The sequence below is a fragment of the Salmo trutta genome, chromosome 3, assembly GCF_901001165.1.
Source record: "Salmo trutta chromosome 3, fSalTru1.1, whole genome shotgun sequence".
NCBI lineage: Eukaryota > Metazoa > Chordata > Actinopteri > Salmoniformes > Salmonidae > Salmo > Salmo trutta.
Window position 1 is genome coordinate 10,947,815 of NC_042959.1, and position 15,612 is coordinate 10,963,426.

General features: G+C 46.1%; 1 protein-coding gene across 2 annotated transcripts in view; it reads left to right on the forward strand.

The window, feature by feature from the left end:
* Nucleotides 1-15,612, forward strand: part of LOC115168167 (serine/threonine-protein phosphatase 2A 55 kDa regulatory subunit B beta isoform-like) — a 70,690-nt gene that overhangs the window by 47,127 nt on the left and 7,951 nt on the right. For both annotated transcript variants that reach the window (XM_029723183.1, XM_029723192.1), the window contains exons 2-6: nt 8,077-8,174; nt 8,428-8,593; nt 9,978-10,090; nt 12,528-12,705; nt 12,945-13,109. In XM_029723183.1, coding sequence (XP_029579043.1) covers nt 8,077-8,174; nt 8,428-8,593; nt 9,978-10,090; nt 12,528-12,705; nt 12,945-13,109 — 720 coding nt within the window. The remainder of the gene's footprint in view (nt 1-8,076; nt 8,175-8,427; nt 8,594-9,977; nt 10,091-12,527; nt 12,706-12,944; nt 13,110-15,612) is intronic.

Genomic DNA, 15,612 nt, shown 5'->3' on the forward strand with positions numbered 1-15,612 from the left:
CCTTCACCATCTCTCCCCTTCACCATCTCTCCCCTTCACCATCTCTCCCCTTCACCATCTTCTCCTTCACCATCTCTCTCCTTCACCATCTCTCCCCTTCACCATCTCTCTCCTTCACCATCTCTCCCTTCACCATCTCTCCCCTTCACCATCTCTCTCCTTCACCATCTCTCTCCTTCACCATCTCTCCCCCCCTTCACCATCTCTCCCCTTCACCATCTCTCCCCTTCACCATCTCTCCCCTTCACCATCTCTCTCCTTCACCATCTCTCTCCTTCACCATCTCTCCCCTTCACCATCTCTCCCCTTCACCATCTCTCCCCTTCACCATCTCTCCCCTTCACCATCTCTCCCCTTCACCATCTCCCCCCTTCACCATCTCTCCACTTCACCATGTCTCCACTTCACCATCTCTCCCCTTCACCATCTCTCCCCTTCACCATCTCTCCCCTTCACCATCTCTCCCCTTCACCCTCTCTCCCCTTCACCATCTTCTCCTTCACCATCTCTCCACTTCACCATCTCTCTCCTTCACCATCTCTCCCCTTCACCATCTCTCCACTTCACCATCTCTCCACTTCACCATCTCTCTCCTTCACCATCTCTCCTTCACCATCTCTCCTTCACCATCTCTCTCCTTCACCATCTCTCCCCTTCACCATCTCTCCCCCTCTCCCCTTCACCATCTCTCTCCCTCACCATCTCTCCCCTTCACCATCTCCCCCTCTCTCTCCCTCACCATCTCTCCCCTTCACCATCTCCCCCTCTCTCCACTTCACCATCTCTCCCCTTCACCATCTCCCCCTCTCTCCACTTCACCATCTCTCCCCTTCACCATCTCTCCCCTTTACCATCTCTCCCCTCTCTCCCCTTCACCATCTCTCCCCCTCTCCCCTTCACCATCTCTCTCCCTCACCATCTCTCCCCTTCACCATCTCTCCCCTTCACCATCTCCCCCTCTCTCCACTTCACCATCTCTCCCCTTCACCATCTCTCCCCTTCACCATCTCCCCCCTTCACCATCTCTCCACTTCACCATGTCTCCCCTTCACCATCTTCTCCTTCACCATCTCTCCACTTCACCATCTCTCCCCTTCACCATCTCTCCACTTCACCATCTCTCTCCTTCACCATCTTCTCCTTCACCATCTCTCCACTTCACCATCTCTCTCCTTCACCATCTCTCCCCTTCACCATCTCTCTCCTTCACCATCTCTCCACTTCACCATCTCTCCCCTTCACCATCTCTCCCCTTCACCATCTCTCCCCTTCACCATCTCTCCCCTTCACCATCTCTCCACTTCACCATCTCTCCACTTCACCATCTCTCTCCTTCACCATCTCTTTCACCATCTCACCCCTTCACCATCTCTCCCCTTCACCATCTCTCCCCCTCTCCCCTTCACCATCTCTCCCCTTCACCATCTCTCCCCTTCACCATCTCTCCCCTTCACCATCTCTCCACTTCACCATCTCCCTCCTTCACCATCTCTCCTTCACCATCTCTCTCCTTCACCATCTCTCCTTCACCATCTCTCTCCTTCACCATCTCTCCCCTTCACCATCTCTCCCCCTCTCCCCTTTACCATCTCTCTCCCTCACCATCTCTCCCCTTCACCATCTCTCCCCTTCACCATCTCTCCCCTTCACCATCTCTCCCCCTCTCTCCCCTTCACCATCTTCTCCTTCACCATCTCTCCACTTCACCATCTCTCTCCTTCACCATCTCTCTCCTTCACCATCTCTCCCCTTCACCATCTCTCCCCTTCACCATCTCTCCCCTCTCCCCCTCTTTCACAATCTCTTCTTTGCCCTCCCTCCCTCCCTCCCTCTCTCCCTCCCTCCCTCCCTCCCTCCCTCCCTCCCTCCCTCCCTCCCTCCCTCCCTCCCTCCCCCTCCACTCTGTATCTCTCTCTCTCTCTCTCTCTATCTCTCTCTCTCTCATCATTAACATATTAAGCCAGTGAGGGGTAACAGTTATTGATGGAGTCTTTTTAACGAGTTTACACTCCGACACGTCCTCCTTCAATCATCTCAGTGAATGAACAGAACCACTGAAGCAGAGACCATGTAGACACCAGACCGAATCTTGATGGAGCTCCTCTCAAAATGACCTGTCTCAATACAAGTAATCTAAAACTGGAGCATTTCCAATCAGAGAATCACATGATATCATGGTGTACTGTCATTCCTTTGTGTTTCCTCTTGGTCTCTTTATAAAAGATGACTCCAACATATGTGACTACGTCCGCAGGTTTATTGCAGACATTTTGGTAATTTCAGTCAACAGTAGGATACTACTTTTGACCATGGCCCATAAGGCCAGACGTAGTGCGCTATATAAGGAATTTGGAGCCTTTTGGGACTCAGACAATAAGTGAATAAGGTCTATAAATCCTGTAGCCAGTCAGGTGTGACACAGCCAGGGTCAGAGGTCAGTGAGAGACATCAGACAGATGCACTCTGATGGCAAACATCAATCGCTGGCAATAACACAGAGACAGCAGTAGCCCGTCAGACACAGAGAAACGCTAACCTAGCCCCTCAGACACAGAGACAGGACCACCAGTCAGGAAGGGCAGAGATATAATCCTGAGAACACACTAAAGTCTAGGGTCATCAGAGGAGAACGTCGGTAGTGGGGCGACCTAGTAAAATAATCTATACAGTGAGGGAAAAAAGTATTTTATCCCCTGCTGATTTTGTACGTTTGCCCACTGACAAAGAAATGATCAGTCTATAATTTTAATGGTAGGTTTATTTGAACAGTGAGAGACAGAATAACAACAAAAAAATCCAGAAAAACTGTCAAAAATGTAAAAAATGTTCTAAATTGATTTGCATTTTAATGAGGGAAATAAGTATTTGACCCCCTCTCAATCAGAAAGATTTCTGGCTCCCAGGTATCTTTAATACAGGTAACGAGCTGAGATTAGGAGCACACTCTTAAAGGGATTGCTCCTAATCTCAGCTTGTTACCTGTATAAAAGACACCTGTCCACAGAAGCAATCAATCAGATTCCAAACTCTCCACCATGGCCAAGACCAAAGAACTCTCCAAGGATGTCAGGGACAAGATTGTAGACCTACACAAGGCTGGAATGGGCTACAAGACCATCGCCAAGCAGCTTGGTGAGGAGGTGACAACAGTTGGTGCGATTATTCGCAAATGGAAGAAACACAAAAGAACTGTCAATCTCCCTCGGCCTGGGGCTCCATGCAAGATCTCACCTCGTGGAGTTGCAATGATCATGAGAACGGTGAGGAATCAGCCCAGAACTACACGGGAGGATCTTGTCAATGATGCTGGGACCATAGTCACCAAGAAAACAATTGGTAACACACTACGCCGTGAAGGACTGAATCCTGCAGCGCCCGCAAGGTCCCCCTGCTCAAGAAAGCACATAAACATGCCCGTCTGAAGTTTGCCAATGAACATCTGAATGATTCAGAGGACAACTGGGTGAAAGTGTTGTGGTCAGATGAGACCAAAATTGAGCTCTTTGGCATCAACTCAACTCGCCGTGTTTGGAGGAGGAGGAATGCTGCGTATGACCCCAAGAACACCATCCCCACCGTCAAACATGGAGGTGGAAACATTATGCTTTGGGGTGTTTTTCTGCTAAGGGGACAGGACAACTTCACCGCATCAAAGGGACGATGGACGGGGCCATGTACCGTCAAATCTTGGGTGAAAACCTCCATCCCTCAGCCAGGGCATTGAAAATGTGTATTCCAGCATGACAATGACCCAAAACACACGGCCAAGGCAACATAGGAGTGACTCAAGAAGAAGCACATTAAGGTCCTGGAGTGGCCTAGCCAGTCTCCAGACCTTAATCCCATAGAAATCTGTGGAGGGAGCTGAAGGTTCGAGTTGCCAAACGTCAGCCTCGAAACCTTAATGACTTGGAGAAGATCTGCAAAGAGGAGTGGGACAAAATCCCTCCTGAGATGTGTGCAAACCTGGTGGCCAACTACAAGAAACGTCTGACCTCTGTGATTGCTAACAAGGGTTTTGCCACCAAGTACTAAGTCATGTTTTGCAGAGGGGTCAAATACTTATTTCCCTCATTAAAATGCAAATCTTTTATAACATTTCTGACATGCGTTCTTCTGGATGTTTTTGTTGTTTTTCTGTCTCTCACTATTCAAATTAACCTACCATTAAAATGATAGACTGATCATTTCTTTGTCAGTGGGCAAACGTACAAAAGCAGGGGATCAAATACTTTTTTCCTTCACTGTAGATATGTACATATAGGTAGGAATAAATTGACTAGGCTACAGAATAGACAATAAACAGTATAGTGGTCCTGGATGGCAGGAAGCCTCGGTCCCAGTGTCCATTTCTTTCTATCCAGCCAGTAAAATGAGCCTGCCCTCCTATAGCTCCTCCTACCAGCCTCCTCTGGTGTGTGTGTGCGTACATGTTCAGCTAACTACAGCTCTCTCTTTTCTCTCTGTCTTGGTTTTTTCATTAGAGCTGGTTGTTTCATTAGAGCTGTTGGGAACAAACCGGTTGGATTTTGAGTACATCTCTAGGTTGTTTAGATGTAGAGCTGTTGTCTCTTCTGAAGCCAGGTAGATCAGATGCATGTGTTTCAGGAGGGGAGTAGGAGGTATCTCAAAGGTAGTTGTCTGTCTGTGTTACAGTCTAGATACCCGAAAAGCTTGTTTTGGATGCTTAATGTGAGAGATGTATTGGTTTGAGCTATTTTCAGTGGCTGAGGAGACAAATGCACTGGACTGGTGTCTATAAAATTGGCTGTGTGCATCAGTTGAATTCAGTCGTAAAGTAGTGTCCTTAACATCTGTCTGTGGATGGAAGATGTCTGGTTTCATGTAATAATAACTTGAGAGGAGAACATCTAGGTCCTTTAGGGACTACTTCACCACTATGGCTCCTGTGGGGGAAAGGAGCTGCTTAATTCACAGAGGAAACTAATCGCATTTATAGTGTGATCATAGAGTGCTTTAAATCTGCTACTCAACTGATGAGTTACTGATTGTGTGAGGATCGTTAAGTTAATTACCTGGCTGATTGCCAGACTATTTTAGTCTGATGATTGGGATGAATTAGATGAAATAACACAATCAGTTTCAGACCGGTTTCAGGCAGTTGTTTAACCACATCTTTTACCCATATTCCTCCTTTTATCTGGGTCACCAGGGCAACCCTTTGTTTCCTAGATATTCTGTCCGTAAAAGAAGTTGAGCTATAAGCTATAAGGCAAGCTTTCAGCTTTCAGCTTTCATTTAAGTTATGGAAAATGGAAAATGGGTGAAAATTAGTTTTCACAACAAGAAAAAATATCTTAAGATGTATCAAATGTTCTCACTGGTTGTGTCTCTGTGTCTCTGTGTGTCTGTGTGTCTGTGTCTCTGTGTGTCTGTGTGTCTGTGTCTCTGTGTGTCTGTGTGTCTGTGTGTCTGTGTGTCTGTGTCTCTGTGTGTCTGTGTCTCTGTGTCTCTGTGTGTCTGTGTCTCTGTGTGTCTGTGTCTCTGTGTGTCTGTGTGTCTGTGTCTCTGTATCTCTGTGTGTCTGTGTCTCTGTGTCTGCGTGTCTGTGTCTCTGTGTCTCTGTGTGTCTGTGTGTCTGTGTCTCTGTGTCTCTGTGTCTCTGTGTGTCTGTGTGTCTGTGTGTCTGTGTCTCTGTGTCTCTGTGTGTCTGTGTCTCTGTGTCTCTGCGTGTCTGCGTCTCTGTGTCTCTGTGTGTATGTGTCTCTGTGTGTCTGTGTGTCTGTGTGTCTGTGTCTCTGTGTCTCTGTGTCTCTGTGTGTCTGTGTGTCTGTGTCTCTGTGTGTCTGTGTCTCTGTGTCTCTGTGTGTCTGTGTCTCTGTGTCTCTGCGTGTCTGCGTCTCTGTGTCTCTGTGTGTCTGTGTCTCTGTGTCTCTGTGTGTCTGTGTGTCTGTGTCTCTGTGTCTCTGTGTCACTGTGTCTCTGTGTGTCTGTTTCTCTGTGTGTCTGTGTGTCTGTGTCTCTGTGTGTCTGTGTCTCTGTGTCTCTGTGTGTCTATGTCTCCGTGTCTCTGTGTCTCTGTGCTGTTTACTGTAATCTCTGTGTGAAAATATACACTACCGGTCACTTAGAAATGTCCTTGTTTTTTAAAGAAAAGCTAATTTTTTGGTCCATTAATATAAAATCAAATTGATCAGAAATACAGTGTAGACCTTGTTAATGTTGTAAATGACTATTTTAGCTGGAAACGGATGATTTTTAATGGAATATCTACATAGGCATACAGAGACCCATTATCAGCAACCATCACTCCTGTGTTCCAATGGCACGTTGTGTTAGCTAATCCAAGTTTAGCATTTTAAAAGGCTAATTGATCATTTTGAAATTATATTAGCACAGCTGAAAGCTGTTGTCCTGATTAAAGAAGCAATAAAACTGTCCTTCTTTAGACTAGTATCTGGAGCATCACCATTTGTGGGTTCAATTACAGGCTCAAAATGGCCAGAAACAAAAACCTTTCTTCAGAAACTCGTCAGTCTATTCTTGTTCTGAGAAATGAAGGCTATTCCATGCGAGATATTGACAAGAAACTGACGGTCTCTTACAACGCTATGTACTACTCCCTTCACAGAACAGCGCAAACTGGCTCTAACCAGAATAGAAAGAGGAGTGGGAGGGCCCGGTGCACAACTGAGCAAGAGGACAAGTACATTAAAATGTATAGTTTGAGAAACAGATGCCTCACAAGTTCTCTACTGGTAGCTTCATTAAATAGTACCTGCAAAACACCAGTCTCAACGTCAACAGTGAAGAGGCGACTCCGGGGTGCTGGCCATCAAGGCAGAGTTCCTCTGTCCAGTGTCTGTGTTATTTTGCCCATCTTAATCTTTTCTTTTTATTGGCCAGTCTGAGATATGGCTTTTTTGTTGCAACTCTGCCTAGAAGACCAGCACCCCGGAGTCGCCTCTTCACTGTTGACGTTGAGACTGGTGTTTTGCAGGTACTATTTAATGAAGCTACCAGTAGAGAACTTGTGAGGCATCTGTTTCTCAAACTATACATTTTAATGTACTTGTCCTCTTGCTCAGTTGTGCACCGGGCCCTCCCACTCCTCTTTCTATTCTCGTTAGAGCCAGTTTGCGCTGTTCTGTGAAGGGAGTAGTACACAGCGTTGTACGAGATCTTCAGTTTCTTGGCAATTTCTCACATCCTTCATTTCTCAGAACAAGAATAGACTGACAAGTTTCAGAAGAAAGGTCTTTGTAATCAAACCCACAAATGCTGATGCTCCAGATACTCTACTAGTCTAATGAAGGACAGTTTTATTGCTTTTTTAACCAGGACAACAGTTTTCAGCTGTGCTAACATAACTGCAAAAGGGTTTTCTAATGATCAATTAGCCTTTTAAATTGATAAACCTGGATTAGCTAACACAACGTGCCATTGGAACACAGGAGTGATGGTTACTGATAATGGACCTCTGTACGCCTATGTAGATATTCCATTAAAAATCAGCCGTTTCCAGCTACAATAGTCATTTACAACATTAACAATTTGACATTATTTTAATGGAAAAAAGTGTGCTTTTCTTTCAAAAACAAGGACATTTCTAAGTGACCCTAAACTTTTGAACGGTAGTGTATCTGTGTTACATTATCCCTGTGGTACATTATCCCTCTGTTGCACTTTCCCTGTGGTACATTATCCCTATATTGTATTATCCATGTGGTATATTATCCCCGTGGTACATTATCCCTATATTGTATTATCCCTGTGGTACATTATCCATGTGGTACATTATCCCTGTGGTACATTATCCATGTGTTGCTTTGTCCCTCTGTTACATTGTCCCTGTGGTACATTATACCTATATTGTATTATCCCTGTGGTACATTATACCTATATTGTATTATCCCTGTGGTACATTATACCTATATTGTATTATCCCTGTGGTACATTATCCCTCTGTTACATTATCCATGTGGTACATTATCCATGTGGTACATTATCCCTGTGGTACATTATCCCTGTGGTACAGTGTCCCTGTGGTACATTATCCCTGTGGTACATTATCCCTGTGGTACATTATCCCTGTGTCTCTGTGTTTTGTTTTAGCTGACATCATCTCCACGGTGGAGTTTAACCCTTCGGGGGAGCTGCTGGCCACAGGGGACAAAGGAGGAAGAGTGGTGGTCTTCCAGAGAGAGCAGGAGGTATGAAACACACACTCTCTCTCTCTGTCTTCCCTCTCTCTACCTCTGTATCTCTATCCCTCCCCTCATCTCTCTCTCCCTTCTACCTCTCCCCAGAGAGTATAAAATGTATAAAGTACTGTAACGTTACAGCTCCAGCGGCAGGGGGAGTATATTGTTTACCATACCTTTCAACCAACCTGAATGTTTCTCTCTCTCTCTCTCTCTCTCTCTCTCTCTCTCTCTCTCTCTCTCTCTCTCCTCTCCCCCCCAGACTAAAAGCGAGCCCCAGAGGCGAGGGGAGTATAATGTGTACAGTACGTTCCAGAGTCATGATCCAGAGTTTGACTACCTGAAGAGTCTGGAGATCGAGGAGAAGATCAACAAGATCAGATGGCTGCCGCAGCAGAACGCTGCCTACTTCCTCCTCTCCACCAACGGTGGGTGTGTGTGTGTGTGTGTGTGTGTGTGTGTGTGCGTGCGTGTGTGCGTGTGTGTGTGTGTGCGCACGCGCGCGCGCGTGTCTGTCTGTGTGTGTGTGTGTGTGTGTGTGCATGTGTATAGGAGTTAGAAGCAGTGGGAACCATAGCCAGAGGAGCTCCATCTGGTCGTGTGGCCCTGCTGTGTGTGTGTTCATACATGTGTGTCCATGCATGAGTGTGTGTGTTCAGCTGTTGCATCCGTGCGTGAAGCTCTCAATCGGCAAGGATTCTGCTGGTGGCTTTGGCTCAGTCAAGCAGAACACACACATATCTAATATGCTACAGATTGCCCTTGGACATCGAAAGGCTAGAGGCACTGAGTGTACAAAACATTAAGAAACCTTTCTGCTATTGAGTTGCACCCTCCCCCCTTTTAACCCTGAGAACAGCCTCAACTCAGCAGGACATAGACTCCACAAGGTGTCTAAAGCGTTACACAGGGATGCTGGCCCATGTTGACTCCAATGCTTCCTGGAGTTGTGTCTGGTTGGCTGGATGTCCTTCGAGTGGTGGACCATTCTTGATACACAAGAAACTGTAGAGTGTGAAAAACACAGAAGCGTTGTTGTTCTTGACACACTCACACCGGTGCTCCTGGCACCTACTACCATACCAGTTCAAAGGCACTTAAATATTGTGTCTTGCCCTTTCACCCTCTGAATGGCACATACAATCCATGTCTCAATTATCTCAAGGTTAAAACATCCTTCTTTAACCTGTTTCCTCCCCTTGAAGTGGATTTAACAAGTGACATCAATAAGCGATCATAGCTTTCACCTGGATTCACCTGGTCAGTCTGTCATGGAAAGAGCAGGTGTTTCTAATGTTTTGTCCACTGTGTATGTACAATATGCCGTATGTACAGAGTCTGGCTGGAAGAAACATGAGGTTATGATGAGTGGTGACGATAGTCATGGTTTTAATGATTAACCTGCAGATTTGTATCTGATCCTCCTGATGACAGCAGTTATAACATCACTATGTCATCTCTATGACCACTGTCATCGGCAGCACCATCCAGGCTGGCATCAGTCCATCACTGTGACAGACTGAACCCCAGACGCAGCTCCCACCTCCCATACTCACTGTAGCATGGAGCTTAATACTCTCTCTTTCTCCTCTCTCTTTGTCTCTCACTCTTTCTCTCTCCTCTCTCTTCATTCTCTCTCTCTTTCTCCTCTCTCTTTCTCTCTGTTTCTGTCTCTCCCTCTGTGTTCGGTGTGTTTGTGTGTTTGTGTGTGTGTGTGTGTGTGTGTGTGTGTGTGTGTGTGTGTGTGTGTGTGTGTGTGTGTGTGTGTGTGTGTGTGTGTGTGTGTGTGTGTGTGTGTGTGTGTGTGTATAGACAAGACAGTGAAGCTCTGGAAGATCAGTGAGAGAGACAGACGACCAGAGGGATACAACCTGAAGGATGAAGATGGACGAATCAGAGACCCATCTACAATCACCTCACTACGGGTGAGAAAACCTGCCAGGTCACCCGCGATACAAGTCAGTACTCAACGTCCATCCATGTCTGAGGACGTCGGGAGATGACGTGGAAACAGGCCACTAGGGGCAACAGTGAACGCTGTTAAGAAGGTTTCGGTTTTGCTATGGCTTTTGGACGGAGATGGAGGACGGGCTTAAGTTTAACTCAGCAATAGAAAGTTGTTTATATTTTAGTTGTAAGCCTATCCCAAACCTTAACCCATGAGAGTTAATGCCTAACCATAAGAATTCTGTGTTAATGCCTAACCTTAACCTTAAACACTTTGAAATGTGATGTTTGAGAAACATGGATGAACGTCTAATTCTGACACGAGACTGTGAGAGCTGATTGGAGAACACACACACACACACACACACACACACACACACACACACACACACACACAGAGTATCTCATAAAAGCAGAAGAATAAGAAGAAAATATCTCATTTTTCCCAGGAGTCCAAATAGGAAAATGATGTTGTTTGACATCACTGACATGAATACTTTATGAATGAGGAATATACTGTATAAAGCAAATGGTTATATTCCAGTCTTCTGGCAATATACAGTATTGCTCTCCCGTGTAAACTCATCGGCTTTTGGCTTTTCCAAATGACTGCACATCGCCAGGTGTATTTCTCATGGTGTATTCGGTCCTTATCACTGAGAGAAGAATCCGTTGGTATATAGAATCACTCAGACTGCTCTCATATGTGCCATCAGCACTGACAGATGAGTCCCTGTCACCATCAAACACACACACCCACAGAGAGGGAGGGAGAGAGGGAGACAGGGAGAGAGTTAGACAGGGAGAGAGGGAGAGAGGGAGAGAGTTAGACAGGGAGAGAGGGAGACAGGGAGAGAGTTAGACAGGGAGAGAGGGAGACAGGGAGAGAGGGAGACAGGGAGACAGGGAGAGAGGGAGACAGGGAGACAGGGAGAGAGTTAGACAGGGAGCGAGGGAGACAGGGAGAGAGGGAGACAGGGAGACAGGGAGAGAGTTAGACAGGGAGAGAGTTAGACAGGGAGAGAGGGAGACAGGGAGACAGGGAGAGAGTTAGACAGGGAGAGAGGGAGACAGGGAGAGAGGAGGAGAGGGAGACGGAGGGAGTTAGACAGGGAGAGAGGGAGACAGGGAGAGAGGGAGTCAGGGAGAGAGTTAGACAGGGAGAGAGGGAGAGAGGGAGACAGGGAGACAGGGAGAGAGAGACAGGGAGAGAGGGAGAGAGGGAAAGAGGGAGACAGGGAGAGAGGGAGACAGGGAGACAGGGAGAGTGGGAGACAGGGAGAGAGGGAGACAGGGAGACAGGGAGAGAGGGAGACAGGGAGAGAGGGAGACAGGGCTAGAGGGAGACAGGGAGACAGGGAGACAGGGAGACAGGGAGAGAGAGACAGGGAGACAGGGAGAGAGGGAGATAGGGAAAGAGGGAGAGAGTGAGAGAGTGATCGAAATGTGCACTGAGATGAATATGATGAAGGGGATCATCTCTCTCTTTCGTTCTCCCTTCTTTGCAACCCCATCACCCAGGCAACCATGGTCTTTAATTCTCACACAGAGAGTCCCGGTTCAGTGTATCTATTAGTGGCCTCTCTCCTCTGTCTCTGTCTCTCTCTCTCTTTCTCTCTGCCTCTGTCTCTCTCTCTCTCTTTCTCTCTGCCTCTGTCTCTCTCTCTTTCTCTCTGCCTCTGTCTCTCTCGCTCTTTCTTTCTCCTCTCTCTCTCTCTCTCTCTCTCTCTCTCTCTCTCTCTCTCTCTCTCTCTCTCTCGCTCGCTCTCTTTCTCTCTCCTCTCTCCTCTGTCTCTGTCTCTGTCTCTCTTTCTGTCTCCTCTCTCCTCTGTCTCTGTCTCTGTCTCTCTCTCTCTCTCTCTGTCTCTCTCTCACTCTCTCTTTCTCTCTCTTTCTCTCTCCTCTGTCTCTGTCTCTCTTTCTCTCTCCTCTCTCCTCTGTCTCTGTCTCTCTCTCTGTCTCTCTCTCTCTCTCTCTGTCTCTCTCTCTCTCACTCTTTCTCTCTCCTCTCTCCTCTGCTTCTCCTATGTCCTCCTGTACTGTGTGTCATAAACCATCATGGATTACATCTAGTTCCTCTGCAGTGCTCAGTGGTACACTCAGGCCATCCCTCAGTCCTAACTCCAGCTCATTAGGCCTGCTGCTGTGCAGTCTACTACTACATTCTAGTGGAGACATGCAGAGTACATGAAGCCATATGAAAATATGTGTATGTGTGTAGCAGAGACATAATGGCTGTATAGAACCAGGCGTTCACAGTGTACGGAAATACGTGAGGAGGTGTCAATCTGTGAATGTTCTCTCCGTCTTAGATTCTAAGATCTGTGAGGCAATTAACTTTTATGATATTTAAGAGTCTGTCATGTGATGTGAAAATATGTACTGTGTTAAACCTCCCTCCCTCCCTCCTGCCAGGTTCCTGTCCTCCAGAACACAGATCTGATGGTGGAGGCGACAGCGCGGCGTGTGTTCAGTAACGCCCACACCTACCACATCAACTCCATCTCTGTGAACTCTGACCTCCAGACCTACATCTCCACCGACGACCTCAGGGTCAACCTGTGGAACCTGGAGATCACCGACCAGAGCTTCAGTATCCTTTCACCTTTACCCTTTAACCCCATACTAACATACCCTCTGTCATAGTTTATCTGTCTACAACATTTATAGGTTACCGACTGCTGCTTCAAATAACCTTTGACCTCTAGGAACAAGTGCTAAAGCCTGTATTCTGTTCCTCTTTCTCTATTAACAATCCAAGACATTTAACTGAATGTGACATCCTGGTTTTCTCCAAAAGCGTTATTCCTCCCTGAGCGTGCCCCCTCCCAGACATCGTGGACATTAAGCCGTGTAGCATGGAAGATCTGACGGAGGTGATCACAGCAGCGGAGTTCCATCCTCAGCAGTGCAACACCTTGGCTTACAGCAGCAGTAGAGGGTCAGTACGACTCTGTGACATGAGGAAACAGGCGCTCTGCGACACACACTGCAAGTGTGAGTACTGGGAACAGGCACACACAGACACACCTATTCAAACACACACACACATACTCCACTCAGACATGGTGCACGGCGTGACAGCCATGTCACTATCTGTGGAGGGGGAAAGAGATGGAGAAAAAGGGAGAGAGGGAGGGAAGTCAAGTCTCTGTCTCGATTGAACCAACCTTTATCTTACTACTGTCATTGGCAGGGCTAGGATTGATAACCACAAACATCAATAACGTTGTCTGCCTGTCTGTCTTCTCTCCCAGTCAAGACAAGGAATGGCTCAACGTCTCAAAGCCCCTGTCTGTCTCTGGGAGCGTCAAATGATATGCATATCCCTCTGAAGGAAATGAATAATGAATACATTGACATTTAAGCCTGAGGATTGATGGTGTAAGATGCAAAAGAAATACCTCCCTATGGAAATACTACGGCTGCTTCCCAAACGGCACCCTATCCCCTATATAGTATACTACTGTTGACCAGGACCCATGTGGAATAGGATGTCATTTAGGACATAGCCCAAGTTGTTCAATAACAGTAGTTATTTCCTGAGCTGTTTTAACGTGTTCACCGGCCAGTACACACACACACGCACGCACGTACGCACGCACGCACGCACACACACACACACACACACACACACACACACACACACACATCCTGCTGAATAGCACATGACCAGGAATATTGAAACACATTTGGGACTCTGCCTTGGGGCGGATTGAGGGAATTGGATATATTGTTATTTAAGCATAAGACGCTTTGTCTTCAAATGTGAGCAAAGAGCAGAGAGACCCTGGGTTTGTCTGATAGCAGAACACACACACTTCGTCTTTCAGAGGTTGCACACATACACACACACATATATACACACACATATACACACATACACACACACATATATACATACACATATACACACATACACACACACATATATACATACACACATATATACATACACACACACACACACACACACACACACACACACACACACACACACACACACACACACACACACACACACACACACACACATATATACATACACACATATATACATACACACATATATACATACACACACACACACACATATATACATACACACATATATACATACACACACACATATACATACACACATATATACATACATACACACACACACACACACACACACATATATATACATACACACATATATACATACACACTCACACACAAATGCACACATGCACACACACAAACACACACAGATACAATGCTATTTCACAGTAAACAAATTGACAACAGACTTTCAGCACGCTTATAGGGAAGGATACTTAACAAGCACGGCACTTACACAAATGACTGATGATTGGCTGAGAGAAATTTATGATTTAATGATTGTGGGGGCTGTCTTGTTAGACTTCAGTGCGGCTTTTGACATTATAGATCATAGTCTGCTGCTGGAAAAACATATGTGTTATGGCTTTACACCCCCTACTATATTGTGGATAAAGAGTTACTTGTCTAACAGAACACAGAGGGTGTTCTTTAATGGAAGCCTCTCCAACATAATCCGGGTAGAATCAGGAATTCTCCAGGGCAGCTGTCTAGGCCCCTTACTTTTTACAATTTTTTACTAACGACATGCCACTGGCTTTGAGTAAAGCCAGAGTATCTATGTATGCGGATGACTCAACACTATACACGTCAGCTACTACAGTGACTGAAATGACCGCAACACTTAACAAAGAGCTGCAGCTAGTTTTAGAATGGGTTGCAAGGAATAAGTTAGTCCTAAATATTTAAAAACTTAAAGCATTGTATTTGGGACAAAACACTCACTAAACCCTAGACCTCAACTAAATCTTGTAATAAATAATGAGGAAATGGAGCAAGTTAAGATGACTAAACTGGTTGGAGTAATCCTAGATTGTAAACTGTCATGGTCAAAACATATTGACACAACAGTAGCTAGGATGGGGAGAAGTCTGTCCATAATAAAGCGATGCTCTGCCTTCTTAACAACACTATAAACAAAGCAGGTCCTACAGGCCCTAGTTTTATCGCACCTGGACTACTGTTCAGTCATGTGGTCAGGTGCCACAAGAAAGGACTTAGGAAAATTGCAATTGGCTCAGAACAGGGCAGCCTGGTTGGCCCTTGGATGTACACAGAGAGCTAATATTAATCATATGCATGTCAATCTCTCCTGGCTGAAGGTGGAGGAGAGATTGACTTCATCACTGCTTGTTTTTGTAAGGCGTGTTGACATGCTGAATGCACCGAGTTGTCTGTCTAAACTACTGGCACACAGCTTGGACACGCATGCATATCCCACAAGACATGCCACCAGAGGTCTTTTCACAGTTCCCAAGTCCAGAACAGACTATGGGTAACTGATGCAAATTCTATATAAAAACTGATTAAAAAAACACCTTATGGAACAGCGGGGACTGTGAAGGACCACAAACATAGGCACAGACACATGCATACAAACACATGATAACATACG